At 36.6% G+C, this 13,556-nt stretch overlaps 1 protein-coding gene across 3 annotated transcripts in view; it reads left to right on the top strand.

The window, feature by feature from the left end:
• CLYBL (citramalyl-CoA lyase) overlaps positions 1–13,556 on the top strand; it is a 205,543-nt gene that overhangs the window by 171,932 nt on the left and 20,055 nt on the right. For all 3 annotated transcript variants that reach the window (XM_010980249.3, XM_031466268.2, XM_010980250.3), the window contains exons 4-7: positions 2,726–2,827; positions 4,529–4,622; positions 5,939–6,106; positions 10,794–10,918. In XM_010980249.3, coding sequence (XP_010978551.1) covers positions 2,726–2,827; positions 4,529–4,622; positions 5,939–6,106; positions 10,794–10,918 — 489 coding nt within the window. The remainder of the gene's footprint in view (positions 1–2,725; positions 2,828–4,528; positions 4,623–5,938; positions 6,107–10,793; positions 10,919–13,556) is intronic.

The raw sequence follows: 13,556 nt of genomic DNA, 5'->3' as shown, positions 1-13,556 counted from the left end.
TTACTCCTTTTAATGTAGCTACTAGAAAGTTTAGAATTACATATGGAGCAGCCATTATTTTTCTGTTGGACAGCTCCGCGTTGGCGTCTTCTTAAAGACCAGAGTTCAAGGGCCCTTATTTACTTTCTAAACTGGAGTTCTCCTCATCAAGGTCGCCCCTCAGAAGCTGGGAGATCCTGGTGATAGTAGGTTAATGTCCTCAAGGGTTCCTGCCCCGTTCGAATGTGTCTTCAGTTGATTGAACTGGAATCTGAAGTCACTGTTCCCTTTTGGTTTCATAGCTAATGCCTATTTATCACCGTTATTACCCCTCATTTAAGAGGGGAGGACTCACCCCAGCCTTCAGCTACGGCTTCTGTTCGCTGTTTTAAATCCTTGGATGTGAGGAACGTACCGAAATCTAAATAGGATTTCTAGTTAACAGAAGTCTTTGGGGCTGTTTATTTTTTCCTCTCCGTTTGTATTTATGTGAAGCATAAAACCCAGGGCCTGATGCACAACTGAAAGAGTGGCTTCCTTGTTTTCTTTTGTGTGAGAATCTCTTGCTGGCCGTTTGTCGCTAGTGTGGGTTCTTGTTTGACTGGCACGGCTTATTGGACTATAACAAGCGTGACTCTGCCTCCTTTGTCGTGGGACAATTCTCCCACAAATCCCGAACAGGGTGCATTCTTCCAACACACTATTGGGTGTGCACTGGAATTGAAAGAATTGCTGAGCCCTGCTACTTCATCTCCTCCCCAATCTCTTTGTGATTTTCCCCCTTCTTTTCCTCCCCCCGCCCCCCCCAGTCCCCTCCACCTCGCTGAAATGAACACTTTACCAGGCCGGAAACATTTAATTGTCTCCTTTTGAAAAAATTAATTGAAACTTCTCCACTAGTTACCTTTTGTGTAGTACTTAGTGCAATTTTTTAAGAAAGAAGGGGAGGAGGAGAAGGAGGATGGGCTAGAATATTTAATTTTTAAATACCCCTGTTGGCTTAAAAACAAAAGGCATCAGAGACTTTTCTCACTAGGAACAGGATAGATGTTGTAAAGGGTTTACCTAGTTTTCAACTTTACAGGTTTTCTGGTTATAACTATTATCACAAAGAATGGGGCAAGTAATGTTGCAAATTTTTTTTTTTTAATGAGAAAAAAAATTCCTCCACTGCATAGGTAACACTAACCAAAACCACTAATATTTTACTACCCATTTTCTAGCTTAAATATGACATAAATTATGTTTTATTTTCATTTTCATGGAGTGCTATACATTTTGTCCCCTTAAATTGTAGCCTTCTCTTCATTCTTGCTATTTTGGTTGAGTTATTCCTTCCCTTGCAAAGTTACTAAGGAGGTGATGGTGATGGTGTCGGAGTAAGGGAGGGGGCAGTGGGAGCAACTGGGAATAATTCTTCATTACTGAAAGCTGTGATTTATTTTAGCCTAATTGTAAAGTTACTGCAAATTGCTCAAAAGCTTTTTAAAGATCCCAGTGATTAGATTTTTGTGGGGAGGGGGCTGCACAGGCAAGGAGGGGGCAGCTAAAAGGGGAAATAACACCTCTAATCCTGCTTCTGGTAAATAGGCTGCCAGCTTTTAAAATGAGTTTCCTTTCTATTAGTCAGAATATTATGCTAAGCCTTAAGCATTAGTTTTTTTATGTTGCCATAGCAGCCCTATTCCTGCAGGGTGGTGACCTGCGATGATTACAGTACAAAGCTTATAGGGTCTTGAAACCCCCTTTGAAGATGAAAAGTCTTTGATGGTTTATATTTATGCAAATCTCTTAGATATGATTTACCCAACTGAGACTGAATGGAGAGATGATTAAAATTCCCTTTTCCTTTGATATCCATTAATGGCTGAATATTCCTTAAATTTAAAATGGATATATATGTTTTCATCTTTATTTACAAAATTATCTTTATCATACCTGTGTGTGTGTGTGTGTTTTATCTCCCCACATCTTATTAGATCTAGATAGACATAATAGATTTACAATTTAGAGTGTGGTGGGGTTTTTTTTTCCCCCTTTGAAAGGGGTGGGGGGAGATCTGTGCAAGAGCTTTTGTATGTTTCCAGATGATAGATTTTGGAATTTGGGCTACCCCACTGGCAGCACAGAGCTAGCTGTGAACTGGTCTCATGGAAAAAATTGGCGAGCTTTGGTCTTCAAAGAATTAAACTTCCTTTTTAAGGTCTTCCTAGGTAAGCTAAAAAATTACGAAGAAAAACCTCTGAACAAAGGGTAGTGTTGCTATAATGAATAATATGGATTCCACGTAGAGGGCTGCTGCACAGTTACACTGATGTCCGTGCTGGGTCCGAAACAAAAACAGAATGGCAGGTAGAGCAAGCCTGCGTTGTTTCAGAGGCCTGCCACTGGCACTGGACCAAGTGACGGCGAGAGGGCTTAAGGAAGTCTGTTTCCAAGGAAAACGTTTAAACTGGAGAGTCTCTCCTTCCACCTCTAAGTCCTAGGCCTCAAATTGCTCCCTCAGGAAAAAAAAAATTACAGTGCTTGGTGTTTTGCTATTTAGCTTGGTGGGAACTTTGTTACCTTTTTTCTTTGGTCTTTCCTCCTTGTTTTCTTTTTTTTTTTTTTTTAATTCTTTTGTGTGGACGAAAGGGTCTGGGATATTACTTCCTCAGGTCAAAGACTTCAATACTACTTCTGTGTCTACAGTTCAGTGATTGTACATCTTCCCCCCACTAATCACCTATGACACTTTTTATTTTAGTTTTCAGACAAGTTTTCGTTCTACTTGAAAGGCCGAAAACTTGAACAACCTATGAATTTAATCCCTTTTGTGGAAACTGCTATGGGTTTGCTCAATTTTAAGGTAAGAAAACCATAATGTGGCTAATAGGTTAGTATTTTATTTATTACCTAAAGTGAAATTTTGTTTTCAATTTTAACATCTTAAAATATTTTTCTAGAAAGATTTATAAGCAAAGTAAACCTTGGGCACCGTTTGTTATCTATAATAATCCAAAACCATGTTGTGAGCATCTTAGAAAACAAAGAAATTGGCTAAATAGCAAGGAAAAACTTCCCAGTCCTAAATATTTAAATGAAATAGTCCTAGTAATAATTTTAATTAAATAATCATTGTGTAAATTCTTGCTGTGAGTTATTACATTTATAGAATAAATATACATGAAAATTTGTCACTCTTATGAATTAACTTTCAGTTATTCTCTTGTAACAATTGCCTTTTATTGGGAAATTTTCAGGCCTCTTTGTAGCGACATAATGTCTAATAGATAAGGTTACTATTTTTGAGTTAGTATACACAATAATTTGTAGTATGTTATTGCAACTTGCCACATTAGAACATAAAATGTTTCCTAAGATACATTCAGGAGGATTAGCTGAGCCAAGCATTTTCACTGTTATATGGTTGCATTAAACTATTTGCCTTAAGTTCTTAGCTAGCTTGTTTTTCCAATTTATCAGTGGTCATTTAAATTGTTTTCCAAAACAGCATGCCTCATATTCTACCTGAGCTGTAAACATCACTGTAGCGCCCCATCTCAAAGGGCAGGAGAGAAGAAATCCCTAAAACAAAAACAGAGAAAGATAGTTGAACTGTGCTGAAGAGAGAGTACATGGGCAAACGCTCCGAGAGGAAACTTTAAGACCCACTGGACCGTGCAGGAGGGGCAGAGTGCAAATGTTTGGGGGGCTGCTTCAGGCCTCATGATCAGCATGTTTATACCACTAACCACAAATTCTTCCAGCCTGCCCCAGAACTCCAAGAATATAATCAAGGCATATTTCTTAGATGCAACTAGATTCATACAGTAATTTCATTTTAAGTGCTGATTCGCCATTCTATTCCGTAACATACTTAGAAGCACTTACCGCCCCCGAAATTAAACAACAGTATCCTCACCGGTTCCTCATGTCTTCCCCACCCACATATATTAGCATGCTGAATCTCCACCTTTGTAGAGTCACAGTCATGTCTAAGATGGCTGTTATTCATCTTTATTTTCACATAGAAATGTCCTAGGTGCTTATTAATACGTCTTAGCTGACTTGTTGCATTTTTATTTTCCCCTCTGGAGTAGTTGATTTTTGTATTGTATGCCTTTAATCCTGAGACCAGTTACTAAGAAATCTTGATCCCAGTGCAAATAATTGAATTAGTCTGATTTAAAAATTCTTTCATTTTCTCCTGTGGTTTTATGTATATTATTGGAGGGTCTCTGAAAGCAAAAACAAATTTTCGAAAAATAGAAATAACTTATAGTACAGTCAGAATGAGTTAACTTGAAGGTTTCTCTAGTGATCAGATTGTAACTATATTAATAATGAAACTATATGTAATTCATTAAGCAAAACAAATAGATGCAACATACTTATCTTGGACAAGATTCAATACCTATCAAAAGGGGTGAATTGGGGTGCATTTTTAAGACTGCTTTCAGCCAGACTGTGTTAAGAGTTGCAGCTTTCTGTGACTGAAGCGTACCGTGCTGCTTCTCTCTGATGCGTGCGTTTCTGTGAGATCTGGCTCTGTTCTGCTCTTTTACAGGCAGTGTGTGAAGAAGCACTAAAGACCGGGCCTCCAGTGGGTCTTTTTCTAGATGCAGTCGTTTTTGGAGGAGAAGACTTTCGAGCCAGCATAGGTGTCAAAGACACGTTTCTCTTCTCATTCTGTGTATATGTTTCTTCTTTGCCCCTTCAAGAATGGACGTTTACATGACAGTGTATATTTGCCAACCAGGACAGTGGTTTTTCAGCTGAATGGGCAACACTTCCTGATAATTTAGGGCCCCTCATAACTGTCTTGCTTCCAGAAGACTATGTCATCACTTCTGTTCATGTATAAAATAACTAATAAAAAGCCTGTTGTAGCCCCAGACATGTTCAGGTATATACAATGTAGACTTTGTTCATAATAACTGCATTATGTGGACAGCCTCTCTGTTGCTTAAATATTTTGTTTGCCCATTGGTCTGAGGGCTGTCCAGGGTTCTAACACAAACTTAAGGCAATTTCACATTGCTTTAATGAATTATTTTCTACAGTAAATGTAGTATGTAAATATTATTTAAAACAGGTATTAAATTCCCCATAAAATGTATTTCAGACCGCCTTTATTATTAAATATTTATTGAGATAGTATGCTTGTTTTCACTGATCTTCCCCATCCCTGGGGCACTATGTCTTTGGTCTGGGCCCATGTATAACTAGAGGCTGCTGAGTGCATCTAGAAAAGAGGCCAAGGCCACAAAGCATTTTCAGGACCACAGCCCCAGTGACCTGAATACAGGAGCTTTCCCTGAGCAGTGTCATGGTCCAAATATAAATAGTGACACTCTCGCCCTCCCTGCCCCCGGGGGAAAAAGGAACATATTTTAATACCAGTCTTTCCAGGAGACTTGTGTATCCAACAGCTCAGGGGACACTCTCTGCTTCTCTCAAAATGAGTGTCGTTTCGCTTCCCCATGTTCTCCGTCCACACTGAAGCTGCAGTATCTGGCTCAGAACCTCAGTTATGACACAGTATTGCAACCACAGCACATGAATTCTGTGCTCAGTGAGGGAAGTTAACTATTTCCGTGCACAGCTGTTTGACCACCTTTTTTGATGCTGTCTTTGAACTGACACTTTCTGAGCGATGGCAAGAAGGAAGAAATATACCAGGAGTCTTTTGTGACCTGTCATGTCATTTGTATCTGTCTCCTGAGATGGGGGAGGGGCCTTTTCTTAATGCACGTGCACGTAATTGTACGGAAAGATGCCTTGTATGATCAAGAGACACATGAGATTTAACTCTGTCTCCACATATCCCTCTTCATTTATATCTGAGTCATCATTTCGCTGGGGAGCAGTCCACAGGAAGAGACAGATGTCTTTACAAACTGAGTTTTTATAATAAATGTTTAGGTCCAGTTTCCAAAGTTAACATCTCCTTTCTCTGTCAACATTCCATTTTCAGGTGCAACAAGTAGTAAGGAAACCCAAGATATTCTCTACGCCCGACAAAAGATTATTGTTGTAGCCAAGGCCTTCGGTCTACAGGCCATAGATCTGGTTTTCATCGACTTCCGGGATGGAGAGGGGCTTCTCAGGCAGTCGAGAGAAGGAGCTGCAATGGGATTTACCGGTATGATTCTTGATGATGTCTTAGATGATAATCTTAGTATTTAGATTAAGCAAACATTCCAGAAAAATAGAAATTTAACCAGGAACTGGTGTATCTAATGTAGCCAGGTCTCATACACTTATTTCACTGTTTGAAACATGAAAAAGTTATTCATAACAAGAACCTGCCAACCAAATTGTCATGTCTGTCTTTTGCTCCACAAGTCAAAAAACAAAGCACTTATGGAAAGGTGTAGCTCAAGTGGTAGACTGCATGCTTAGCATGCATAAGGTCCTGGGTTCAATCCCCAGCACCTCTTCTAAAAATTAAATCTAATTATCTCCCCCCCCCCAAAATAAATTAAAGTTTTTTTTTAAAAGCTGAAGTTTATATACATTTTTTTTTAAAAAAGCACTTGTTTTAGTTTCTCCTAATATTACTTACCAGTTTTTTTCTGTCCCCTTAAGTATTTATTTTGTTGAAATTTTTGCTGACACGTGGGGAGGGATGAGGCCATTATAGAAGTGTTTTTGAGTGAACTCAAGACGTGAACTATAAGAATATAATGGGTAATAAAAAATTCCTCAGATACTCAAAATATTAATTTATTTCTGAAAAAAATTTTGGTGATATCTTTTTTAAAAGTCATAACTAGTTTTTTATTCTTCTGCCACTTCAAGCCCCTCCTTACTCTCCCACCTCCCAGTAAGTGTCTGTGCACCTGGCGACACCTATGGGCATTGGCTACCACTAAGATCAGCGGGTCCCTGGAAATCTGGTCCTGGAGCACAGGCTCATATCTGTTGATTGGTGTGCCTGATCACTCAGATACCCAGCAGCCCAGGGAGCAACCGAAAATTGTATTTTTGCAACAGAAATCTATTTTTTGAAAAACTACACTAGGATTCTATACTCAAACATGTCTGCAGTTTCTCACACACACACACACACAAACCATAAGCTCTTTTATTCTTATTTGTTCTTCTCCAGCAAGTCCTAAGAATGTCATGATCAGAAATACACCTGAAAAATAAGGAAAAGAGACAAGCATCCATGCTATTCCTTTTGTAAATATTTTTGAAATGTGTTCTGTTAGAGGTTACTGAAAGAAATATTTCATAAAGTGACCTTCAATGGAAAAGATACCTTAATAGATGATGTTTGAAGTCAAAGTAAAACTGAGAGACTAAAGGAAGAATTTTAGTGTTATATTAGAATTAAAGCTCTGACCTTTGTGTTTGTGTTTTTAACATAGAGAGTTAAAATAAAATGTGATTCCTCAAATTTGTTAAATAAATAAATAAATAAATATGATCTCTATTAGAACTATTTCTCAATTATCTGAACTATTAATCCTCCCTACATTTAATAGTGACTGAGAAAGAAAGAGTCCCTCTACTGAATCCCTGGCATTGTCCTTGTCTCTGTGGCCTGTGACACCTGCCTCCTTCCAATGACCCATTAGGATGTGGCCCAAATGGAAAAGTTGGAGAAAAACTCCGTGAAATCTATCTAATAGACTCTGATGTTGTTGGTCTGAAAATGTGGCACTGGCTGCCAAGCAGCCAGATGTTGCTCTGAAATGGGCACTAATACAATAAAAAATAGAAAACGCTGGATTGATGGGGGCCTCTCTCACCATCACTCAGGATAACCTGGGTGTCCTCTGCCTCCTCTGGGGCAAATGTTTGCTCCAGAACTTATAAGGGAGTTTGAGAGTTTCTCCAAGAGACAGGACTGAATTAAATTGGTCCCTAATGCAATCGTAGAAGACAAGTTATTTCAAATCAAATTTAAATTTCTAGACTGTGCCTAACTCAGCATGAGGAGCTTATGGACTTGGCACTATTGTTTCTCAACAACAGGGAGTATTAAGTCACCAAAAAAAAAAAAAAAAAAAAAAAATGGAAGCTGGAGGGAGGAAGAGAGAATGAAGAACACAGAGGGTACAGTGCCCATTATGTATTCAAGTGAACAAATCAGTAAAGTAGGAAGCTAAACTTTGTAGCCATTTTGCAATTTTTAGAAAGTAGGTCTTTGTTGTCCCAATTGTATTTCTACATACCAATAAAAGGTAATTAATCTGATAATAAGGTATGAGATTATTTGTAGTATTTTTAAACAATAAATACTTTAATGAGTATTTTAGGCCACTCATAATCTGCTTGTCCTAATTATTTGTCATTTAATTGCCATATTTTTGGCTTTGTACAAGAAAGGAGGTAATGAAGGAAAGAAGGGAGAAAGGAAAGGAGAGATACATACCCTACCCTAGTTCTTTGGTTGAAAGTTTTAAAATTCAATGGAGTATTATGTTATCCATAACACTGATAAGGATCTGTGCTATAAGAATTTTCTGTATTTTTAAAAATTAGATTTTTTTTAACAAGTTGTAGGTTTTTGAAAGTTAGCCATGCATCAAACAGCAGGTTATAGTTTCTTTTCTGTAGTCATTGTTTCACTGAGCCACAGTTCATGTAGATTGATTTTAAACCAATGCATTGGCTGTGTAAGTGACTATTAACTTTAGGAATTATTTTTATAAAAAGAAACCCAAAATAAATCTTGGGATAAAGCTTTAACAGCTGACTTAGTCATCACAGTTATTCCAGTACTACATGCTGAGAAGAAAGATTATAAATACGAAGCACTATGGGTTTTCTTCTTTTTTGCAGTCTTTTGTAGAAGACAAAAATGACACCATCATACAGTTACCTAAAAGACTTGACAGGTATTGATTTAAAGCACGATATATCAAGTGGTACTGTAAAAAGGATTTCATGGTCATAAATTTTAATGTCTTCAATTTTGCACCCTCTCAGTAACTTGTCAATAACAACTCTTCTGTATAAAATATTTGCTTCGTTCCCACATAGCATTAAAATCTGATGTTCAGTTGTTGGGATATATAAGATTCAAAGGAGATAACTTCACATATGGAGGTTCATAAATTTCTAAAACCTAACATATATCTTAAAATTAGCCTCATTACCAAAATACGGGTACTTGAAAGCCATCATTAATTTCACAGCATTGTAAATAGTTTAGTTTTGCTTCTCAATTTATAGTGTCTGTACCAAGAAGTTCCCATGAAACCTGGCTTTTTACACATCAGTGTAAATTATGTACATAAATTATAAAATTCAGGACTAACAATTAGTACAAAATGACTACCATAACTGACATCCTTTATTAATAATACTGTAACAACTATTAGATTACTTAGATATAATTTCAGTGTCTTATTGAAAAAAAACTCTCATTTGTCATCACTGATGTTATTTTTTTCCCAGAAATTATTCCTCAAATAACTTAAAGCATCTTTATTTATACAGGATTTTAATGTTTTATTAGTATGCTAACAGATAAGAATAAAATAGCAATGTGAGGATGTTTTAATTATGCCACTATAAAGAAAAGATATTATATTTATTCACTTAAACTCTTTTTCATAAAATACTAAAAAAATTTTAGAAACATTATTCTTTTTTCTATTTTGACAGAATAATGACAGTAACAGGAATGGATCTTTTATAATATATCACAGATATAATTTGTACTGGCTAAATGTTAAAACAGCTATTTCAGAAGCAAAGCAAACTGATATACCAACAAATATACTTAGCAGAGTAAATTACCATGAAGAATACATTCATTTTTAAAGAACCAAGTATGTCCATAATTTTATCATGTAATAAAATATAATATCATCATTATAACATTAAATTATGTTTGCATTTTATTAATGGCCTTATTAGATTCCACTCTTCCTTGATTTTTAAATTATTTTTTTAATGACTGCATGATTTCATAGAATCCTGTGACTCTTATCTTGTATAATGCTTTTACTTAAGATCCTTAAATACAGCTTTTTTAAAGTTATTACTACAGAAATAAGATTTCTTCTGGGGTGTCTAAGAATCTGTATAGGGAGAAATATCTAATCTTCATTCCATAAGCAAAAAGGGAAAATTTGGGGTGGTTTTTTTGATAGAGAAACTTTCTGTAATTTTTTTATTTAAATATTTTTAAATGAGTAATCTAGAGACCACAGTGTTCAAATCTGCCTTCCACTTTACTATGGTAAATAAAATTTTTTTCATTGAAATCCAACTTTCTGTTAATGGTTAGGAGGGATACACTATATTAATCTGAAAGAAAGAAAATTAAATATATTCTTGTTATACACTATTTGATTTTAATATGGGTGTAATGTCTGCTTCTGTAAGCTTTATGGACACCAACAGACCACTTTTAAAGGAAATTATTGAAGGTGGAATAATGGTACAAAATAAGCAAGAGAGACCTTACACAATTTGAAAGAATTAACATGTAATTTTTTTCTACTTTAATTCAAAATAATCACCCTAATTTGCAGACATTAGCCTTTAAAGTTCCAGCCAAAGCAGTTACTCAACGGGCTGCCTGGTGAATCCACCTGTAACTAAAAATGAGAGATTATCTACACTAAGGTGGCATTTCTATAGGATCGGAAACACAATTACTCCCATTGTTGGGTTTGTTCTTATGTGGTATTCTGGAAAAGCCTGCCCAATTGCTGTTATTTTCTTTTTTAAAAGTTCTAAAAAATAATTAGTTATTTTACATACAGTCTTGTGAGGCATTCAGTAGCCTGGCATGGTTGAGACATTTTGTTTGAACATCTGTTTGTTGTTTTGTGTTTCCGGTGTTATTAATCTTCTTGTAGGTAAGCAGGTGATCCACCCTAACCAAATTGCAGTGGTCCAGGAGCAGTTTTCTCCTTCCCCTGAAAAAATTAAGTGGGCTGAAGAACTGATTGCCGCCTTTAAAGAACATCAACAATTAGGAAAGGTAAATGTTTTGTTAATGCCTTGGGTGAAACTGGTGTTTAAAATACTGTGGGGAAGAATGAAAAATATCTATGTATATTTGAGTGGTTTTAAAAAAACTCATAGTATTTTGGGGAGAAGTTTGTATGTGGGGTTAGGAGGAATAATATTCATCAGTGAGTAATTCACTTAAGGTGAATTTGCCCTTCCATATTCCTAAATATTTCACTAACTGGCTCTCAAGTTTCTCATTTTATTCTTTTCATAAACTATATTAGCAGCCTTTGGGAAAATAGAAGTCTGTTTAGTTTTACTCTGTAGACCCTGATGCAGCATTCATATGAAAATAATTTTAGATCAAAATGAGAGCAAGTTGTAATGAAATAAACACAGTTTGATCAAATGGTTCTTGCAGAGAGAAGAAATAAATTTCAAGTTATTTTAATTTGGGAGGAAAAAGTATAAAAATCTCCTCCGGTTTAGTCATTTAAGAGTGGGAGGTTGTATATGTGTTAGTACCAATTTCTGGACCTGAGATTTGGATAGAATGGAAAGCAAATTAACACTGGAGTATGGTTGTTCCTAATTTAGTGCATCATTGAGCCTCGCGTTTCCTGCTCTGTGGGTTTCTGCTATGTAAATATTGCAGTGGTGATGCACAATCTGTCTCCACTTTGTGCCAGTAACACTTAAATTAGGTGTCGCCTGAAGGAAGATTTTATGCTAGTTGCAGCATTGTCAGTTAATTATCTTAAAGGTTATTTGCAATAATACTGTTTGCCTCTTTTTAAGAGGATGGGGGGAAAGTTACATTTATAAATCTATCCCAGAGGTTATATCTAAACTCAGCATTGTTGCTTACAATAAGGAGTGAAGTTTTAATACCTGTAATGCAGAAGTCCTTGGGGGAGAAAAAAATGTTGAAACATTAAGGTTCTAAATGTTAAACAGTCCTCCCTCCAAAAAAAAAAAAAAAGAACAAAACTGGTTTTCAGTGGTGAACCACTGACATCAATGTGAGAAGTGTGGCTTACACTTTCCCCTGGCAGTAAAAAACACCTAAAAATCCCAGGACTTTTGGAAGTGGGTAGCAATATTAAATGGGTCACTCCCTCCCTCTCATTACCTGCCTTCAACTCCAACCGTGCACGCATGCTCACCCTCACACATTTGCAGGCCCATCTTTGCACAAACTTGAACTTAAAATCGAAAGGCAGAATATGTGACATTGGAAACACCCCTTTTGGACTTACACCAATTTCAGGATAAATAGCATCCTTTCATTTCAAATCAGTAGTGACTATCCAAAAAAAAACTGCAGTTCATAAAAATTTTTTTCAGTTGACATTCTGTTTTATGTCCATTTCTATGTCTTGACCCCAAAATCCAGATCCTGCATGAATAAACAGACATTTATCTAGAGAGAAAGCCATGTACTTTTACACTTACACATGCAAATAACTCTGTCCACTCCTCTGTACCACACGCTTGCCTGTGCACACACTCACTAAATGTTCTATACCTCTGTGTGTACGTTATGCTAGCTGAGGATACGCATGTGATAAATACTTCCTACTGAACTAAACTGAAGCAGGATGGGACCATCAGAACAGCAGACCGAGTAGAGTTCCATTCTGGGCCAGTACTGCCTCCATTAGCTGTCTACACTGGGTTTCACATTGGATAAAATCAAAGGATGCCACTGGCATCATAAGCAGGTTGGGGTATGGAAGAGGTTACCCTAAGTTTCAGTAGCCAGCAAACAAAATTCGAACTAGAAGCATAGTCTTTTACTGTCATTTAAGTTCTTGAATGAGGGAAAACAGCACTTTTCCGTTGTATCTCGAAAGTATTATTCCCAGGGAAAATTAAAGTGTCCTTGCCTTTGATGATGGCAACTTAAATGTTAAATTCTGAACTGGTTTTTTTTTTTTTTTAAATAAGAAAAACCCTCTTGTTGGGCATAAGCTTTCACAACAATGTGGAAGAACAGCTTTTCTTAACACAGAACCATAGAAATTAGAGCAGAAGGGAGACTATTAGGTCATTTCTTCCCTGCCCCGTTCGTGTAGGTTTGTTTCCTACAGCAAATTCTCCTGGTGCTTTGTCCAGCAAGGTTTAAATGATTCAAGTAATGGGGCTTCCAGTGGGGACATATGGTTATTTTATCCAGTTCGCATGTTTCTTTCACTCTGCCTATAAATTGGCTGGTCACAAAAATTGGGTCTGCAGGTAGGTGACTCTGGGTCTTGAGGGGTCTTGGGGTTTAAATAATGTAGGTTCTGTTTGTAAAGATTTAGTATAAATAGGTTGCTCAGTTGTATAAAGTATTGCCTCCAACAAACATCTAATCTGTTTTATTTTAAATGTGAATCACTGATGAAAACATAAACCCTCGGATACTTTGTCCAAAGCACAGGTGACTTTCTCAATGATGGGAAACTGATGGTTTGTGTCCTAGTGAGATACTTATAAATTTCTCAAAGACCTTTTCTCCCCCTCTGATGAAAATTTCATGCAAGTGATGCTTTTAAGTAGAAATGACCTAAGAAGGCAAAATTATGTATCCTTGCTTTTCTCTACTTCCTGCTCCCATCTTAAATTATATTCTGCCCTAAGACAAAAAGGTATAGCTGAAGTTCACAGTTAATGCTGGGTCA

Source organism: Camelus dromedarius, chromosome 13, assembly GCF_036321535.1.
Source record: "Camelus dromedarius isolate mCamDro1 chromosome 13, mCamDro1.pat, whole genome shotgun sequence".
NCBI lineage: Eukaryota > Metazoa > Chordata > Mammalia > Artiodactyla > Camelidae > Camelus > Camelus dromedarius.
This window is presented reverse-complemented; position numbering and strand designations above follow the sequence as displayed.